Source organism: Stegostoma tigrinum, chromosome 33, assembly GCF_030684315.1.
Source record: "Stegostoma tigrinum isolate sSteTig4 chromosome 33, sSteTig4.hap1, whole genome shotgun sequence".
Classification (NCBI taxonomy): domain Eukaryota; kingdom Metazoa; phylum Chordata; class Chondrichthyes; order Orectolobiformes; family Stegostomatidae; genus Stegostoma; species Stegostoma tigrinum.
In genome coordinates, this window is record NC_081386.1 from 6,667,355 (window position 1) to 6,689,216 (window position 21,862).

Sequence of the window (21,862 nt, forward strand, 5' to 3'; positions counted from 1 at the left end):
AACACAGGCTTCAATCTAATTTATCCATTCACTTTGTAGTTCTACAGCTTTCATGTCCTCAAAATTGACCCATTCAAGTTTATTAAAGTCCTCTCAGATCCATTTCTTCCTCAAACTGAATGTAAAATTGAATCATTTTGTCACTATTACACTCGCGTGCCTCCACTGTGAGATCATAAATTAATCATATCCCATTGCACCAGGTAGCCTGGTATAACCTGCTCTCCTGTTAATTCCAGAATATGCTGTTTTAGGAAGTCATCTCAAAAATATTCTTTAACTCCTTTTCTGGCTATCTTTGCCCATCTGACTTTTCCAGGCTACAGAAATTGAAATCCCCATGATTACCATTGTGTCTTTCTAGCAATCTTCCATTATTTCTTGCTTTATGTTCCACCCTGCTGCCTAGTTACCATTAGGGGTAATATCACTCCCAAAAGTTCCTTTATCACTTGTCACTTTCTTATCTGTAACCAAGTAATTTAAATATCCTGGTTTCCTCAATTTAAAACATCCTCTCTATTGTCTTAATTCCATAATTAATGAATAAAGCCATACTTGCACCTTTTTCCTAGCCTCCCATCCTTCCTAAGTTCAGGCACCCTTCACTATTTAGGTACTACTCCATGTTATCTTGCATATATGTCTTTGTAATTGCTGCCCAATAAGACTTTTTTTTCCCTATTTGAAATCTTAGTCCATCTGTTCTTTGTCAAACACAACATGCATTCAGATACCATCCTTAGTTTTATCCCTTTGTTTTTTGTTGTAACCTGTAGTGATATCTGTAGACTTAGTCTTAGATTTATACCCCCTATATATCTTTTCGTTCATAGATTGCTTGTCATTTCTCATATTAATACCATTCTTGTTTGGCTAGTCTCTCCTCTTTGGTTTATCACATCTTAGCAAATTTGATACCTTGCTTTTATTCTTTAAATTAAAACTTCTCTACCTCCCTAGTTAAATAGCTCCCAAGAACACCAGCCAACATGGTTCAGTTGGAGACTTTCCCAAAGTTGCTAAATTGGTGTAGTACTTGTGAATTGAAAGGCAGGATGTTAGAATTTGTTTGCAAAATGATGGGGGTGGGGTGAATGGTGGTGGGGGTGAAAGGGGTTAAGTGTGTGGTCCCAATAAAAGATGTGATTTTTTTAGGCTTAGAGATTAAAAACAATGTCTGTAGCCATCAGCAGATGCCCAGAGAGTTCTTGAAATTGAAACATTGTATCAAAAAGCTGTACTGTTATCAGACAAAGCAGCATTTTTACCAAGGCAACAGGTTTTAAACTTAGCCAATTAATTTAAACCAGGCCTTACGTCCCAAAGCCTAATTAAATTTAAATCTGATTATTTGACAACTACGGACCAATCCTATTGCAAAAAATTAATAAGTCATTAAGGGTATAAAAGAAGATGGCATTTGAAAATTGAGGTTAGAGCAAACTACCATCTGTTAAGAGAACAACTCCCAACCACCATCAGCTCTAAAGAAAGAGAAAAGCGCTGGCTCTCACGGAAATTTCGAAGCTCACTGGCTTTCAGCAATCTCTCAGCTCTCAGAGTAAGGAGGTACTACAGCTCTCTTAGCTAATATTCCCTGACACAAGAATTCAACGGAAGAAGGCATTCCTGACGGGAGGACGGCGGAGAAGGCAAAGAAACTTCTGAAGACTTATTCTGGCTGTAATTTCGAGAGATTAATCTTTAATTTTTAAAAATTAGTTCAGTTTATATGTGGGAATTGTATCTAATGGAATAGCATACCAGTAGAATTCTATTTTACTTGTGTATAGTTAGTAGTTAGGTGGGGAATTGTTCAGTTTGTTAGTAGTTCTGTGAATTTGTTGGAGTTAGATAAATAAATAGTTACTTGTTGATTATCGAGTAACTGTCAGGGATTTCTTTCATTTAACCACTCCTTCATAACAGATTGGGAGCTAGTCTGGGATCTGGCAGGTTTGGGTACAGGATCTGACTGCATCTGAATGGATTTGAACAGATATGGGGTAGCAGACATAAACAGACTTGGGGATTAGTGTGCTAGATCTTTAAAATAAAACTTAGGTGAGAAGTGGAAAATCTCAGTTACTTGTTGTTGGTTAAATCAAAAGTGGGGGAAATGGGGGAAATCTTAAAATTGCTGAAGAAGTTCTGGGGTTTGAGGATGCTTCCCAAATTTGCCAACATTTTAGAAAGACAGCGGAAGTATGTACCTTTAGACTTAGCAAACAGGTTAGATTTGGAGTAAACAAGGAACAAGAGGAAAGCTGAAATTGTAAGGGATTTAGCCAAGCATTTAGGTATACAGATAAACAGGCAAGTGCCGCAGAGTTAGAAAAAAATTAAATTGAAAATTAGATAATGGGAGTTAGTTGATAAAGAAAAGGAGAGCCAGAGCAAAAGAAAAGGAGAGCCAGAGCAGAAGAAAAGAAAAAGAAAGAGAAGAAAGGGAGAAAGAAAGACATTTTGAACTTCAGAAATTGTAAATTAGGCAGGAAGCTGACTTAAAATAATGGAAATGAAGATAGAAGATAGGCTTAGTGAGGAGGAGATTGATAATGAGCAAACCCATCGTAACCAAAGACCTAGTGGAGATACGTACAAATCTGTCAAAACATTACCAAAATTTGATGAAAAAGATGTAGAGGCCTTTCTCATGTTGTTTGAGAAATTAGCTAAACAGATGACCTGGCCAGAGGATATGGGGATCATGTTAATTTGGCGTGTGGTTTGCAGTTGGGCACAGGGAGATCAAAAGTCATTTGAACTTATGATGAAGCCTGATGGATCACCATTAATGACAGGACTACGTTGTAGTGTCTGTGGACCTGTTGCATTTGTCATCTGAATTATGTCACTATTCTCTGAAATGGGTCAAACAGCCTGTATATTTATTGCATCTACTAACATTCCGTAGTAGCTATAGAATTCACCTCAAGAAGAAGATGATCATATTTGTCATCTGGGATGCTTGGTAGGATTCTGGTGCATACATAGGTGACTGCTAAGGCTGATCTGGGTTCAAAAGGTTCTGCTGTAAAGATACTACAGAGGATCACATTTTGGGTGATTCAGTGACCAGGGTTTCCCCTTGTTTCTCCTGTCTGTCTGCCATATGTGCTTTCTAAGGAGGCTACACTGTCGTTTTTAACTGGTTGTGCCAGATGCTGTGTTATCAGGACAGGAAACTGATATCGAAACTTCTATGTAAAGCCTTCAGATTGTCTTAGAACCCTTCCTTTGTCATCAGGAAAGTACTACTGGCTTAGGCTCTCCCTAGTAAGTGAGTATCAAGCATTCTGGCTGCAAGACCAAACCAGTTCAGTTCTGATTCTGTTTGTCTTTCCACAGATGCTGCCAGGCCTGAAGAGTTTCCCTAGCACTTTGCGCATATAATTGCAGTTTCCAGAATTTACAGTACTTTGCTTTTATTTGAGTGTTTCATTCACTGCCACTTTTCTTCCAGGTGTGCCCATACTGAAGAAGTTCTGCTGTCCTCTCCAGTGGGATTGCCATTTGAATCTTTCAGCTTGGTTCTCCTTCAGTGCTTTCTATTTCCCTCCTACTGTTTGACAAAGTGTTTACCAAAACTTCTTTTCACACCAACATCTCCTTCCTCGATGACTGTCTCCAGCTCCAACTTAACCATGCGGATTACAACCGAAGTTCCATCCTTTATGTTTTGAATCCAGCCAGGATTGCAGGTATCTCCAAGCCATGTACTGTTCTTTGGACAGTTGTTCTTGCCACATCCTGAGATCCACAATCAGTGCCATGAGCTGCCATATGCACACTTTCCATTATACAATAAGACCACAAAATGTAGAAGTAGAAGTAGGCCATTCAGCCCATCAAGACTACTCTGTCATTTGATAAAATCATGGCTGATCTGATAATCCTCAACTCCACTTTCCACACAACCTTTAATTCACTTACTGATTAAAGATCTGCCTGCTTCAGCATTGAATACTCTCAACAACCCAACATCTACAGCCCACGGTTGTAAAGAATTCCACAGATTTACTACTCTTTGGGAGAAAAAAAAATCCTCCACACTTTGATCTTAAAAGTGAAATTCCTTATTCTGAGACTATGCCCTCTGGTCCTAGACTCTCCTCTGAGGAGAAACACATATCTGTGTTTACCTTTTCAAGGCTCCTAATAATCTTGTATGTTGCAGTAAAGTCACCTCTCATTCATTTAAATTCCAATGAGTACAAGCCCAAACTACTCAACCTTTCATGCCCCTCCATACTTGGTATCAGCCTAGTGAACCATCTCTTGTTAGCCTCCATTGTATTTGCCTTCCCTATTACCTGGGGCATTTAGATACTAGCTTATTGTGGATTCACGGATGAGGACTCCCAATTCCTTTTGTTTCGTAGCCTTCTGCAGTCTTTCTCTATTTAAATAATATTCAGCTGCTCTATTCTTCCTGCTAAAGCTCCAGCCCATCAATTCGGCACTGCTATTCAGCTGATCTGATAAACTTCAAACCCATGTTGTCTCAAGCTGTTCATTAGAACTGCCTCATGTAACCACAAAGCTGCCCTGGTCCCTAGTTCCATGTCATTCTTCATTTCATTTGACACCTTAACAAGAAACATTTTCTCTTCCTGTCTGGTGTTAAAAACTGCAAGCTCCAATAACTCACAGATACCAACATCATTCAGTATCGTTCATCCATGCCCAATCCCTCTGAATCAATACTTTCTTCTAATCCACATCTTATCATGTATTTGCTATACTTGCTGACCATCTGCTGTCTGATACTGAGCAATCTGTAATCAGTAAAGGTAGTGGTCATATGTTTAAGGTGAGAGGGGAATGATTTAAAGGGACCCGGGTGTGGTGTGCGTATGGAATGAACTGCCAGAGAAATGTGTATAATTGCAACTGGTAAAATATAATTGGACAGGTACATGAATGGGAAAGGTTTAGAGGGATCTGGGCTAGACAAAAGCAAATAGAATTAGTTCAGTTTAAGATACCTGGTTGACATGACTGTGTTGGACAGTTTTTACTGTTTTTGTGCCTTATGACCCTATGACTCTATGGCTCTGTTTTAGCCTTTATTCCCTCACTTCATTGCATAATCAGCCACAAAATGTCATTGAAAGTTTTTTCAATGCCTTGGCATCTGTGCTCACTTCTTAGGACAAGAGTTCTCTGTCTACTCTATTGACCTTTTCATCCACCTGCAATACTTTCCCTCCACTTGGGCCCTCCCTCTGGCATCTTACCTAATTTTGATCTCTTCATCAGTGACATCAGTCTCCTTAATTTCTGTGCCGTCCTTACCCACTCTAACCTGTCTCCCTCTTAATTTGTTACACTCTGTTCTCTCAGGCCTAAGCCTGACTTTATTATCAAATTTGCTGACAAGAGTTGTGGTGTTGTTGACCAGTATACTAGCATCTACATTGCAGGGGTTGAATGTCAACTCCTAGATTTCTCACTTTCCCTTAAACCATGACTCCACCCTACAGTATCAAGCTGTAGTTTCCAGAACTGTCATTGACCCCATCTCCTTTGGAGATCTTCCTTCCACACCTTCCTGTCTCACAGTCTTCCAATGCAGCAGAACCTGCTTCTACTCCCCTCCCAAAACCCACAAACAGGAATGCTTTGGAAGAGCCATTGTTTAAACCCCTTCATTCCACTTGAACTTATTTATTCCTATCTTGATCCTAATTTTCCTTCCCTCATCCAGTCTCTTCCCATTTAAATTATTAATTCTTCTGATGCTTTATTTTTCCATTTCCAATTTCCTGGCCTCAGCCACCTCCTCTTCACCACATATGTATAATTCTTCTATCTGTCTGTCTCCATCAATAATGTCAATAACTTCTTCTTTGAAAGGAGGCCTGAACAGTTTCCATCCAACCACCATTCTCTTTCACCTGGTTGAGTTCATTCTCATGTGGAATAATTTCTCCTTGAACTCATCTCACTTTCTTCAAGTACAAGATGTGACCCACATGGGTCCAAATGTCCGTCCATCTCTGCGGTGTGGTGAACATTACTTGTTTCAGTGTGACTTGGACCTCTTCATATATCTCTTCCTCTGATTTGACAATGGTATCATCAGTGCCTCTTCCTGCTGTCCTCCAGAACAGGAAAAAATCATCAGTTTAGCATTCAATTTCTATCCTTCTCTCACGTTCCTCTGGAACATCTTTGACTCTTCCCTTCCCTTCTTTGTTCTCATTTCTGGGGATAGGCTGACCAATGAGTTCCATTACAAACCCAGCAATTCCCATAGTTACCCTGACTATACTTTGTCACATCCTGGTTTCTACAAAGGTTCCATTCCATTCTCTCAGTTCTCCTATTTCCGTTGCATCTGTTCCAATGTTGTCAATTCCCATAGGGGTGCTTCTGACATGTCCTCCTTTTCCTCAACAGAGGATTCTTTCCCTCTTCACTGCAGTTTGTCAGGGCCCTGAGCTGTGTTGAACCCATTTCCACATTTCTTCCCTTACCCTTCTCCTCTATCCCAGAACAGTGATAGGCTTCCCATGCCCTCACTTTCCACCCCATCTGTTCCTGCATTGAAAGGATCCTCTGCCACTTCTTCCATCTCCAACAGGATGTCAGTGCCAAACACAGCTTCCCCCTCTATTTCCCTTCCATGTCAACATGCCACTGGAAATATTCACTCTGCAATGTCCTGGTCTACTCCTGTGTCACTCCAAATACTCTTCACTCTTCATCACACCTTCTCTCCACCACCCCTCACATCCCTGCCCCACCCCCACAATTACCCCTTCCCATTTAATTGCTGAAGGAGCTATACTTGCCTTTTTACCTCCTCCTTCCTCACTATCCAAGACTTCCAAACTCACCTTCCAAGTGAAGCAAAATTTACATGTACTTCCACCAGTTTAGTCTACTGTATTCACTGCTCATAACGTGGTCTCCTATGCATAGGGAAGACCAAATCTAGACAGGGTTAACACTTTGCAGAACACCTCCACTCTGTCCATAAGAATGCCCCCAAATTTCCAGTTTCTTGCAATTTTATTATACCATTTTGTTCTCTCCTTACATTTGGTCCTGACCTGCTGCAGTGTTTCAATGATGCCCAACACAAGCTGAAAAACAGTACCTCACTCTCTGCTTAGGCACTCAACAGCTTTTAGAACATAGAACATAGAACAGTACAGCACAGAACAGGTCCTTCAGCCCACGATGTTGTGCCGACCATTGATCCTCATGTATGCACCCTCAAATTTCTGTTACCTTATGCATGTCCAGCAGTCTCTTAAATGACCCCAATGACCTTGCTTCCACAACTGCTGCTGGCAACGCATTCCATGCTCTCACAACTCTCTGTGTAAAGAACCCGCCTCTGACATCCCCTCTATACTTTCCTCCAACCAGCTTAAAACTATGACCACTCGTGTTAGCCATTTCTGCCCTGGGAAATAGTCTCTGCCTATCAACTCTATCTATGCCTCTCATTATCTTGTATACCTCAATAAGGTCCCCTCTCCTCCTCCTTTTCTCCAATGAAAAAAGTCCGAGCTCAGTCAACCTCTCTTCATAAGATAAGCCCTCCAGTCCAGGCAGCATCCTGGTAAACCTCCTCTGAACCCTCTCCAAAGCATCCACATCTTTCCTATAATAGGGCGACCAGAACTGGGCGCAGTATTCCAAGTGCGGTCTAACCAAAGTTTTATAGAGCTGCAACAAGATCTCACGACTCTTAAACTCAATCCCCCTGTTAATGAAAGCCAAAACACCATATGCTTTCTTAACAACCCTGTCCACTTGGGTGGCCATTTTAAGGGATCCATGTATCTGCACACCAAGATCCCTCTGTTCCTCCACACTGCCAAGAATCCTATCCTTAATCCTGTACTCAGCTTTCAAATTCGACCTTCCAAAATGCATCACCTCGCATTTATCCAGGTTGAACTCCATCTGCCACCTCTCAGCCCATCTCTGCATTCTGTCAATGTCCCGGTGCAGCCTACAACAGCCTTCTATACTGTCAACGACACCTCCAACCTTTGTGTCATCTGCAAACTTGTTGACCCATCCTTCAATCCCCTCATCCAAGTCATTAATAAAAATTACAAACAGTAGAGGCCCAAGGACAGAGCCCTGTGGAAAACCACTCACCACTGACTTCCAGGCAGAATATTTTCCTTCTACTACCACTCGCTGCCTTCTGTTGGCCAGCCAATTTTAAGGGCTCAAAGTTGAGTTCAAAAGCTTTTTTCAAACTTCATTCCCTAACTGCTACATGAATTGAGTGGCTTGACAGGACCAATTCAGAGGGCAGTTAAAAAAGAGTCAACCACATTGCTGAAGGTCTGGAGTCACATGTAGGCCAGACTGAATAAGGACAACAGATTTCCTTCCCAAAAGAAGGTAACCAAATCCATCTTTACAAAACTCACAATGGTTACATGGTTGACATTAGGCTAACTTTTAATTCTGGATAATAATTGATTAAAATTTTACCACCTGCCATGATAGGATTTGAACCCAGAGCATTAGCGTGGTTCTCTGGATTATTAGTCCAGTCACAGTACTATAAAGCCAATAGCCCTTGTCATTCATGCTATGAACTATTGTCCTCCATTTTGATTACACTTTGTTCTCCACACCCTGTACCTTGTTTCAATGGGTTTGCTCTCAGTAGAGTTGACTTTATTCTCTGCTGTTAACACCTACTTTTAACAACTATCCTGCATTTACAAAAACAGAAATTGCTGGAAAAGCTAAGCAGGTCTGGCAGCATCGGTGAAGAGAAAATTAGAGTTAACATTTCAGGCCCAGTGACCCTTCTGAGGAAGGATCACCGGACCTGAAACATTACGTCTAATTTTCTCTTCATAATGTTGCCAGGTCTGCTGAGCTTTTCCAGAAACTTCTGTTTTTTGTTTCTGATGTATAGCATGTGCAGTTCTTTAAGTTTTTAATCTGCATTTATATCTCCCCTCCACTACCATTAGCACTCACTGCCTTCAGGCTCTGGGTACCCTCATAAGCTGTTCCATTTGGTCCTCCTCCCCCTTTCTCAAAATATAGAGACAAACGTTGGTTTCTAACACCTATCATTTCCAAAAAAGAGTCATACCGGACTCAAAATGTTAACTCTATTTCTCTCTCTACAGATGCTTGCAAATTTGATGGGCTTCTCCAGCATTTACTGTTTTTATCTCAGTTATGATTGTATTAGTCTTGTGTGGGTGGTTAGGATGCCAACTCTGGTGACCACCTCAATGTCTGGTATGTTGTTTGCCATCTGGTCATTTGATGTTTCCAAAGGCAATTCAGGTAAAATTGGTTGATTTTGTTGGCCTGATACTGGTGTATATTTCACATTTTGCACGTGTAGAGCAGATTGGGAAGAAATGCCCAGTTTGGGATGCAGGCTTACTCATCTTTCCAATTTTCCAAAGGTAATAATTGCTTTGGTAATTATTATATCTCTCTCACCATCAATTTATACAGCTTGAGTGGTGTATGTGGTTATTCAGTGCTGACAGTGAAATTCGGTACTCAGTAAGGAAGCTTAGAACAGTTATTTTTTTTCTGGTGGCCATTGTGCAAAGAACACGTGTTCAATGACATGCAGATCATGGGTGAAAAAGGGCCAAATATAAAGGCATGGGAAGGGTGTGTCTCATTCAAATCAACTAGGAAAAGATGAATGCTTCAGGAGTGCGAACAGGCAAATGCAAAGCAACTTGGGCATGCAGATGCGATCATACCCTTGCAGAGAGAGCACCAGTAGAGGGACCATCACCACAGGGGAAGTATCTGTCAGCAGTTCTGCCACTGCTGTTGGGTGGTGTGAGCCAAAGTCCAAGATGGACTTAAGGTTAGCTTTGACTGAGAAACACGATTGTGACCACTGGAAATGAGTAACTTGCCCACCTCTATTCACAGAGAGTGGCCATCTTCAGAAATCCACTAGTTACAGAGAGGCAGGCGTAATCAGATGGTGACTCACTAACACTGGCAGTCCTTTGAAAACAGGCTTTTCAGATTAGTGGTAGCATGCATGGAGGATTGGTCTTTGTAATTACCAAAAAAGGCAGAAGCTACTCTATTTCTGAATGTTGTTTATTTGTTTATGTACCAGATGATTTTATTTAGTCTTTTTAGAAAATACTACTTGATTGGTCAATTCCCTCAAGCAGCAGAAAATGCCACATTAAAAAAAACACTAGTAAAGTTATTGGACAGATTCATTAATTATATGTAAAATTATCCATAAAAGCAAAAAGAGATGCAAGTGTCTCAGCAGTATTTTCCTTATATAGCGTTTGTGAACTGAAACCACAATGCAATAATAATAGGAACTATATACTGATCCGATGATAGGTCAGAGACCTGAACTGGGATGACTCAGATTTTTAGAAGTGGCAGATGGGACTGAGGTATAGTAGTTCTGCCTCTATTTTTGTCAGATTCCATTTTTTTTGGCAGGGAGAAGAGGGTGGATTGAATAATGCAGGAATAAAACGCAATATCGGTGAGGCCATTTGCTTTGACTACTGATCAAAAATACACCCGATTTTGATGTTCCAACTGCCTTAATCCACAATGTGGGAACAACAGTTTTATAGAGAAGATATAAATGTTGCAAAGGGGTCTGTTTAAGAATCATGATTTTAAATCCCCAACCTTTTAAAATTGAAAAAAAAAATCACATCTTTCAGGCCCTTCAGGAGTACATTGATTGACAAGCAATCTGGTGCAGCTCAGAAAGATGTCATTAGCCACCTGTTTTTACAATTTCAGTAGACTCCAGTCTTTAAATTTCCTAAAGTCTGTTATTATATTTGAACCCCTTCTGAATTATTGGCTGAGTCTCAAAGGATACAGAACCATTAGTAGGGGCTATGTTCACTTTTTGATTGACAATACAAGGAGGTTATTTAAGAGCCATTTGTCTTTGATGTAGCAAGGGAGATAGATGTTTTTGTAAGAATAATCATGGGAAAGTAAATTTAAGAACAGGAAAGCATTAAAAATTTTTGAAAGGGTTTTATGGAATACTCATAAGTGAGAGATTTAGCTGATTGTTTTCATCATTTCTATTTCAAATCCATAGCTTTTAGAGATTTGACCTTTAGTGATACTAGAAAAGTATCACTATTATTGACAACACAAAGAGGTCACATTGGGAATACAATGGCATGTAGGAACTATACATACTGTAAAGGGCTTTAGAGGTAGCATGTGGAATATGAAGCTGCATGGACAGTTAGACAGGAAAATGGAGATTTAGCAGGGTCATGGGAAACATGAAGAGTTTTGGAGTTGACAGATGGGAAGATGAAAGTGCATGGAGGATAAAGAGAAATAAAGGGATGACCATCGTGAATATGAGGGGACATGTGGATATGACTGGCATGGAGGTGGCAAGAAGGCATTGACATACATGGGGTCAGGGAGGGTGCACAAGATACATGGAGGGATGAAAGAAAGCCCACGCAACACAGCTGCAATCAAAGGTTGGCAGCCAAGCCTTCAGAGGGAGTGGTGTCTGCTGCCAACAATGCTGCCACCAGAGACCCAAGATCAGTGAGGAATCCTGGCTACAATTGAGTGATGGTGGGATCAGGTTGCAAAATGCAGTCTTGAAAGTGGGTGGGAGGGTGGGAGTATGTGGGGAGGGGTTTGGGTTCAACAGCAAAGGCTGCCAGTGGGCAACCTCTCTTCATGATGCTAGATCCCTTGATGAGCAACCCAACCTCGACATCTACAGCCAATCTTAACAGGATTAACTCGGTAGGTTTCCCGCACAGAGGAACATACTGGTCAATACCTGTCTTTTCAGCAGCAGTCTTATTGCCATAATCTTGATAGAATCCTTTGGACCTGGGCAGAAAGCAATGATGTGTTGAAGGATGTGTTGACACATTCATCACCTTTTCTCATGTCAGCTAAGAATAATAGTGGAACAAAGGCATAGCAAGGCGCATAGAGCTCCTGGGATGACCATCAACCATACTCGACATTTTTCAGCAACATTTTCGGATCAAGAGAACAAATCAGGATATCTTCAACAATATTAATTTACCGTGGTTTTGAAGAGCTTCACAATTTTGTATTCAAACATCATTGGTGGGAGGAGACTTTTAATTGCCGTAGAGGCAGGTGAGATTCCCATTTCTAATTAAATAACCCTTCCAGACCACCGGACACCTGAGGGAAGACATTAATTCCAGCCAATGAATCTTCACTTAGGTGTGAACTACTTAGGTCTGAACTATTCCTCATATTTGAATTCTTTGAAGACCATGCTGTTAATCACATTCAAAATATGAAAATATCCTTTGAAAGTGTAACATCCAGAATCTCAAACCCTTGCTAAAGCCAACTGCCCGGTCCAACACAAATAACAAAATATACTTAATTTATTTCAGTTCCTGATCTGCAATTTCATAAAGGTGATAGATTTTCTCGCCTCTATTTTTACAGAGTGAGAACAAAGAAGGAAATATGAATTTTAATCATTAATTTCAAACTCAACTGAGTAGTCAACATTTCCAATCCTCATCAATTTCATCTGCTATCTTTGCAGCAGGTATTCCATATCTTGCGCAAACCAACTTTGCATACTGCTTTCAACTTGAAAACCATGGAATGCTTTACTGCAAAGAAAATTATTCTCCTGAGCATTTCACAGGAAAGGGGCATTACCTCTATACACACGCGGCTTTGGTCACATGCCATCAACATGTCCGTGTAGCATGAAATTTGTTCTGTTGATTAAAGGCAGAGAAGTGCCTACAAAAACATCATGGATTATTTGACTGCAATCAGCAGAGCCCTGTAATCAGAGTTTAGCACATCTAAAACAAATTGAGTCTGCCTTGCCATGTGTCTCTACATTCCATTGTACTTGATATATCAGCTGCATGTTGAAATGGACCATATGTTACCTCTGTGCTGTAATAGTAAACTGCATTCTAATTCACTTCAATGATGTGTCCTACTACATTTAAGGATTCAATGGTGTAAAGGCTTATTGCACTGCATATTGGTCTTTAGTGCATCTAGCTACTTATCACACTGTGGCCACAACAGGTGGAATTCCAGGGAATGACCCATTTCTGTCAGAGTATACTTGGTATGCAACCTTGAAGTTACTGTGCATAATAACATCTCATGTATGCATTAAAAGTCTTCAATTCCTTGTTCAGTCATATGATGGCTGATGACTGCTAACATAGGAACATACTGGTCAATACCTGTCTTTCAAGCAGCAGTCTTATTGCCATAATCTTGATAAAATCCTTTGGACCTGGGCAGAAAACAATGACGGCTTTGAAGGATGTGTTGACATATTCATCACCTTTTCTCATGTCAGCTAACAATAATAGTAGAACAAAGGCACAGCAAGGTGCATAGAGCTCCTGGGATGACCATCAGCCATACTCGACATTTTGCAGCAACATTTCCAGATCAAGAGAACACACCAGGATTTCTTCAACAATATTAATCTACCATGGTTTTGAAGAGCCTCACAATTTTGTCATCAAACACTGCTGGAAATAAACCAGATGAATGAGCAGTGAACTTATCCACAGCTTGAAGAAGAACAAGATTGGCCACTGCATGCCATCATATTCCCGATGAAGCCTCAATGTATAGTGCATAACTTCCCTTCTAGTATCTCTAAAGATCAAATCTCTAAAAGCTATGGATTTGAAACAGAAATAATGAAAACAACTTCTAACAATCAGATAAAGCTCTCACTTGAGGATATTTCACATTACAAACCCACTAATTCATAAAATCCTTTCAGAAGATGTCCACACTGAGATGCAGTTTCAGATAACTAGAACTAAACAGCTGTTTTTTTTTATACAGAGACTGCTCAACCAAGTGCCACATCAGGCTCAGGTGCTCTGATGAAACTTTAGCTTGCTCTCCATGGATGCTGACCCATTGTGAAATCCAGCATTTTTTGTTTTCAGTAGATTCCAGCATCTGCAGTAATTTTCTCCAGCTACCACGTCAGCCTGATGTACTAAACAGCACAGGAGCCCACTTTGTATGCTCCCAAATCATTCTCATCAATTGTCCTCAACACCAAATCAATTCAGATATCAATTCATTCATCTACTGTTAACATATCCATTCAGAAAGAAAATATCTGGATGTAGCTTAAATGCAATTTAACTCAATATAATTTTTTTTAGAATATCTGGTTAAGGATTATTATCCCCAATGCTTTCCCTTTATGATAATATTTGTTTTGTGTATTATAATGTTGAGAAGCATCTAAAAGCAGCAAACAAAAAAAAATTCAAGAACTGCAGATGCTGGAAATCAGAAGCAAAACCAGAAATTGCTGGAAAAACCCAGGATGGTTCAAAATGGTTCTTTATCCTTCCTACCTTTATTAAAATTATAACTTAAGCATTACAGCAGTAGTGTTTCTACAACTAGAGTAATAAGTCAAAGAGTCATACAACATTGAAACAGACCCTTTGATCTAACTCATCCATGCTGACCAGGAATCGCAATCTAAATTAGTCCAATTTGCCTTAACTAATTTTATGAAAGAATATATTTTCTCTACTCATTTGAATCATCTGATTTGTGTATCCAAATTGTCCTTTTTCAAATTAATTCACAGGATATGATCATCGTTGGCAGTACCAGTATTTGTTATCCATCCCTATCCGCCCTTGAGAAGGTCATGGTGAGCTACCTTCTTGACCGCTCCATTGCTATAGGTGGACCCACAACGTTGTTAGGGAGGGAATTCAAAGATTTGACCCAGCCACAGTAAAGGAACAGTGATATATTTCCAAGTCAGGATGGTGAGTGGCTTCAAGGAGAACTTGCAAGTTGTAGTGTTCTCATGTGTATGCTGCCTTTGTCTTTCTAGATGGTACTGGTTTGGAAGGTGCTTTCTAAGGAGTCTTGGTGAATTTCTACAGTGCGTCTTGTAGATAGCACACACTGCAGCTGCTGAGCGAGATTGTGAAGTGTGTGAATATTGTGGATTTGGTGCCAATCGAACAGCTGCTTGGTCTGGATTGTGTCAAGATTGTTGAGTGTTGATGCAGCCGCACTTAACCAAGCAACTAGAGGCTTCCATCACACTCCTAATTTGTATCTTGTAGATGTTGTCAGAAGGTGGATTACTTACAGGATTCCTAGCCTCTGACTTGCTCTCACAGCCACAGTACTGAAATGACTGTCCAATTCAGTTTCTGATTAATGATAATGACCAGGATGTTGATAGTGGGGCATTCAGCAATGGCAATGCTACAGAATGTCAAACGGCAATAGTTACATTTTTCTCTTGGAAGTGATTATTGCCTGACACTTGTATGCTTGAATGTTAAATACCACTTGGCAGTCTAAACCTGGATATTGTCCAGGTCTTGTAGCATTTATACATGGGCTATTTTACTTTCTGATTAGTCACAAATGGTGCTGAACGTTGTGCAATTATCAGCAAACATCCCCACTTCTGACCTTATGATGGTGTGTCTGTTATTAATGAAGCAGCTGGAGATGGTTAGGCCTAGGACACTACCCTGAGGCACTCTTGTCCTGGAGCTGAGGTGACTGACCTCCGTCAACCATACGTCAGGTATGACTCCAACCAACAGAAAGGCTCTCCCTGATTACCATAGATTCCAGTTTTGTGAGGGCTCCTTGATGCTCAAATACAGCCTTGATGACACTTGCACCTACTTCAGCTCTTTTGTCAATGTTTAATAGATAGTTCAGAGATTATGAATGGGTTAGCCGTTTTGACACGGGTTTAAGAATAAAAACAATTAAATTCTTAGGGGAAAATTATAAAGTTTTCAATGAACTTTCAAGAATAGGAGCAAATAATGGCTTTAACAGATATTAGAATGGATTTTCTTTCACCTTAAAGAATGAGTTGATATGGAGTGGGTAAAGGCAAAATGTTGGTGGGTTAACACGAATGGGCATTAAGTTAAATTTGAGATATAAGGGGCCATGGGGTGAGTTTGAGGCACTGAGTTGTCATGGAAGATATGAGCAGCCATTGGTAGTGGATGGAGCAGCATGAGCTGACATGATGGTTATCAAAGACTATCATGGTTCAGTGGGGACATGAGTTGGCATTGGTTGATATGGATTGAGTATGGGGATTGGGTAGACGTTGTGAAGAATTAAGTACCTAAAGGATGAGCATAAAGATGAGGCTCCTGAAAACTGAGGTGGGCCTTTTAACCAACCTGCCTTGGCATTCTGTTGTCAGGTCCAGTCTATGTCTTGGGTGATCAGTTCAATTTCACCCCTATCAGGAAAGGAGATCCTACCATTCGGGGACAGTTTGCAAGATGTGTATGGTGACTGTAGAAACTGTTAAGCTGCTGCCTTTTGAGTGATAATCTAGGACATTATTTTCTGCCTAGATCTCTCTACTTTAAACTTTACTGACTGAGTAATTTATTTAACCAATATAAAAGAAGAAATGGAATTGAATTTAACCATTATTTTTGCTTGGTTCTTGTTGTTCCAGAAGTAGATGTAAACTTGAAAGCCAGAGCCAGGAGAACTGTGTTTTTTAAAGGAAGAGTAAATCATACAGATTAATAAACAAACTAATCTTTGAGACTTAAAGTGAGTGATGTTGGCTGAATTTTGAAGTATTTTTAAGGTAAGGGTGGACAGATTGTTAGTAAGCAAAGGGGTGAAAGGTTGTAAAAAGTTGTGGGAATGTGCATTTAAGGTTACAGTCAGATCAGCCAAGAGCTTAGTAAATGGCAGAACAAGTTCAAGGGGCTGAATGGCCTACTCCTGCTACTTGTTCACATGTTCATATGTCATACCCGTCTCCTCTCTTGCCTTCAGCTGTCTCCTCAACCCAATGACCTCTCTCTTTCTCAGTGTCTCTCTAACTCTTTTGCTTTCCATTCGACCTCTATCTCTCTCACAGACGTAGCTGGAGCCACTTTATTTGCATTCCGTCTGCTGCCACCTTGGCCTCCCTCTCCAGACCGGTTGATGCCAGTGTCAGCCTAGTTCACTTCCATTCTTTGGTTTTTATATTGCAATCTGAGATTTGTTGTAGCTGGGTGACACTAGAGAGGAGACTGAATGTTTAAAAATAATTTAAAAGAAACATGTCAGTGCATCCTCCTGTTGATGACCAGACAAACCATTTACATATCTTGTAAACAATAATGCCCCAGCATGGATTTCTTTCAGACATCTTCTTTTCTTTCTGTTAGACTGAAAAGCCTCTTTTCATTAAAATGATGGTTGAATCACTGATTAACTGCTGGGCAAGTGTGAAACTAGTCATAAATGCAGAATCCATGACCTGATTTCTACAGGAGGGAGGTCATTGAATTTAGGGAACAGGGATTCAGTTGGAAGGACCTTACTTAATTTGGAATGGCAAGTGTTATTCATTCCTGGAAACAAAGCAATTTTCATAGTTACCTTTAAATGAGGAAATATTCTTCAATGTGAATTTGTGCATTATATTTGCTGGCTGTCATGCATAAAATCATTTGTATACCTTTTTTTTCATTTTAAATGCTTTAGTAGTATTTCTTTGTGTTATTACAAAGCTTCAAGCAAGGATAACTTGCTCTCATGCAAATATCACAATTAGTTGTACTGATATTTAATATAAGATAATAAATAGGTCATGGTTATGCCCTTACATTTTTACTGAACTTCCTACTACATCCTCTGTGTAGCAGATACAAGTGTTGCTAGATTCTGTCATGCATGGCCATAAAAAAATGGCTTTCTTTGCCCTACAGGCAGACCTCCCCTGCACTTTCAAAAATGTCAAGCATTTTGATTCTTTTGCTGAAAAAATAATTAAAAGGTTAATGCAATAAGGCACTATTTTAGCGTGACTATTTGATTCTTCTTTCCCTTTCTGCAGAACAGATTATATACCTCATGAAATCACACAGCGACCACAACCAACGCAACATGATTACAGACCAAAATCTGGTGAGATGGATCACCATACAACCTATAAGGTAGACTTCAGCCCTCACAAGATTAAGCCTGCTAAAAGTATACGTCCTCCACAATCAAAACCTGGGAAAGGAGGAAGAATAGACACTGTACCGACATATAAAGGTGAACTATAAAATTATTGAAAATATTTTGTGTAATTGCATTCATAGTGCCTGCACCCCATAACAGCAGTAAGTAATAGGGCAGTCTTATACAAATGAGTATGACAACATAATAGTTACAATTACTGGCCAGCAACTTAGAAATGGTGACTTCAAATATCACTATGTGAAAGTAAATTCATTAAATCCGGTAACTTGTGGGCTTGCATCAAAAATTTATCATAAAGCTGTCGAGTTGACACAAACACCCCCACCCGTTGGTTTCCAGAAAGGTTTCTCACTTTCTGAATCCGTTTTGACCTATTGACAACTCAACCTCTTACTATGTGATTGTGACTGTTAATGTCCACTGAAGTGATTTATCCAGCTATCCAGCCATGGACAAAACCAGGCACGCAGGATGGACTGGGAGAAGAGTTTTGATAATCATATCCCAAGAACAAGTTCATATAATAATTATTTTCAGAATTTCCAAAAGAGAATTGAATAAACCTTATTCACAGTCTTTTGAAATTTTAAATCTTTGAGTTTGACATGTCTTTGGAAATTGCCCTTTTAAAGCATCCAACTCATTACTGTGAGTGCTAGGTATGAAGTAATAGTGGCAAATTCACTCACCAAAAGCAAAACAGCTTTGAGATGAACATCATTCTGACTTTACCTTTGAATTATGTTACACACACTGTGCAACATACTGTCTCTTTTTGCCATATTTTATATATCTTTTACATTCAGACCACACCCTGTGATAATGTAAAGTTAAGCATTGTGATCAGTTAAAGCCATTTCTGCCCCTCCAGTTTCCTTCAACACTGGAACAAAGATATTGGGATGTGTGAACTATTTTAATTTTTCTCAGAGTTACAGTAATAATACATTCCATTTCCTATAGCTTAAAAGAATTCTGCAATATACTTAAGAAGCCATTAGCTAATATACCAGTTTTTTTTTCAAAAAAGATGATTACCGACTATGGGACATTCCCAAAAGAAAACCTAAACCTATGGAACCTTACTGCCCACCTACATCACGGTTTGGAAATCCATCCACATTTCAAGATGATTTTGGTCCCAAAGGAAATGTACTAAGGGAGAGTTTCAAACCACCTGACGCACCTAGGGTATCTGATGTTCCCTTTGATGGCCTAACAAATCACAAAATCGCTTATGTTCCTCATCCGCTGGGGGAGCGATATGTTAGACCACCAGATGAATACAAACCAAGTGACATACCTTTTGACAGCATCACTACTCATCGCCGTGATTTCAGGGGACTGCATGGAGATCCGACCAAAAGCTTCAAACCTGATCCTGGCAAGATAGGATCAGATGCACCTTTTGATGGCAACTCAGAATTCCGTGATCGTTTTCAAGCATGGCCCATCACCTTGCCATATGTCCACAAACATCCAGACTATGTGCAACCAGAAGGTCCAATGGATTTGAATAGTACTTCCCACCTTGATTATGTTGGGTATAAAGTCAAGCCACCAACTCCATTCAAACCTGCGTTAACAAGAAGGGTCCATGCTCCCTTCCAAGGGAGTACCACAATGAAAGATGACTTCAAAACATGGGATGTCAAAAAACCAGAGATAATCAAAAGAGTTGAAGAAATAGGAATACCAAATGCAAAGTTTGATGGATTAACAACCTTTAAATCTAATTATGTTCCTCATCCAATTAAACCAACTCATAGCTTCAAACCATCAGACACTCCTCTACAGAGTTCAATACCATTTGATGCTGGAACCTTGTATCGTACTGAATATACACCAAAGAGGCTAGAAATCTGTCCTGCCAGCTATCCAACTCCACCAGGCTATGTCTATGAAAGCACTGATGCACGTGGTCATAAATTCTTCCACAAGATGACTCCATCAGAGGAAAAGCTGGCAGTATCAAATGAAATGCATCTTCCAAAGGAAGTAGCTGTAGCATCCTAACATCTTCAGATGTAACTTCTGATCTTAAATTATGTTGTTTTCCTATAATAGTACCAAACATTTTATTCATTGTGTAATACAAATTGCAATGCCTTTGTGTTACTTTGAAAAAACAGTGACATTGAGTTTTGTCTCCCTCTAATCTCAATTCATTATGTTAACAGTTTGGCCAATTATTACATTTATCATCCTTATCGATGAAAGAAATTTACACTTAAAAACATCATAAACAACATTCACTTCAAATATTTACTGGGAAAGTAGGATTATTAGGGCACATAAAATAGCATCAAGGTGTCTCCAGACGTGGCTGATTTTGTACAATGTCCATCTTTGAGTATATATCATTCTACTGTCCATTCAAAGCCAAAACAATCGAGCACTTCTTTTAGAATTCTGAAAATTGCATTTTTTTTACCTAGATGAATTAGGTAATTTGTAACTTTACAAAGAGCAAATGAAGGCTCCTTTCTTAGAACAGAAATCATAATGAAAAATATAATCTGAACATATTATATCCCAGAATGCTCTATTCCGTAATCATTTACTTAATGCGTCAGACATTGCACACTTATCACAACACACCCTTTTGAATTGCCATGAATTCTTAGTCTGCTTAATGTCAAATGAAATAACTGTGCCTTTCTGCATTATTCACAGTGAAAAATTATTTTCACTCTTTCAGATAATTATTGGAAAGGATTATAAATGATCCATCTTTTTAGTCTTGTAATCCACATAATTTTCTAGGCAGAATAATATTCAAAATTTTATGTATGTATTTGCACTTAAAAATGCCCTGACATAAAAATATGTTAGTAAATGACAATAAGGTTCTGTATCATCTTGAAAATTGGTTAGGATTTTTGTGTTCATTAAAGTACTGTTGGTATTTTCCGTACTTTGTTTCAATAGGTGTTAATTTTTACACAAATATGTTGGACATAATGTCAGACTGTAATTTGGCTATTTTACATGCATCTGAAGTCATCAGTGATATTATTATTATCTATCCTCTCAACACCTATACATTCCTCAGGAAGGATGTTGCTGAGTTAGTGAAAAACTTCTTTCCAGGTACACCTTCAGTTGGGCAGTTTAGGACGTGTTTTTAGCTTCTCCTCCAATAGTCAACATTCCCTTAGTCGATAACCTGCAAAACAATAAACCACAACGAGTGAGTAGAGTTTGTTCTGTGCTAGAAGTCAAATGGAAAAGTGATGGAGTGTAGACAATGCCAAAATGTTTATCGATCCTATTCAGCCCATTCAAAACAAGTCAAAAAACTATAAATAACATGAACCTAAACTATATTTAGAGATAACCAGAATAGAGTATATATTAATTCATATGTGCTAGTGTTACAAAGAGCTTGAACAGAAATATAGCTAACCTTCCTTCCCTGGAAAAACTAATCTGTTTTTCACGAGAACAAAAGCAATTGGAACATTATAGACAAAGCAGAAAGTGTAATTGTCCTATACAGGGTCATTATGCTCCATATCAATACTTAACAAAATACAATTAGTTATATAATTGTGCCTAAACCTGCTCATCAACAGTGTACATATCTGGAACTAGAAACCATTAAGTTGTCCCCACTAATTGATTAAAGTAGGAATTCCACCAAGCTTATCTTCCAAATAACTGTACTTAATCAAAGGAAACTTTATAGTAATTAGTAACTCCACACACACTGGTTATAAGATCATCATACATAATACCATAAGTCCATAGACATAGGAGCAGAAGTTAGGCCATTCAGCCCATTGAGTCTGCTCTGCCATTCAATCATGGCTGATAAGTTTCTCAACCTGATTTTCCCACTTTC

General features: G+C 39.3%; 1 protein-coding gene across 1 annotated transcript in view; it reads left to right on the forward strand.

Annotated features, from left to right (window-relative positions):
* The window catches only part of saxo2 (stabilizer of axonemal microtubules 2), a 48,095-nt gene extending 27,343 nt beyond the window's left edge, over positions 1-20,752 (forward strand). The window contains exons 3-4 of the mRNA XM_048563036.1: positions 17,885-18,087; positions 19,046-20,752. Of these exons, the coding sequence (XP_048418993.1) occupies positions 17,885-18,087; positions 19,046-20,031 (1,189 nt within the window). The 3' untranslated portion in view covers positions 20,032-20,752. The remainder of the gene's footprint in view (positions 1-17,884; positions 18,088-19,045) is intronic.
* The last annotated feature ends 1,110 nt before the right edge of the window (positions 20,753-21,862 follow it).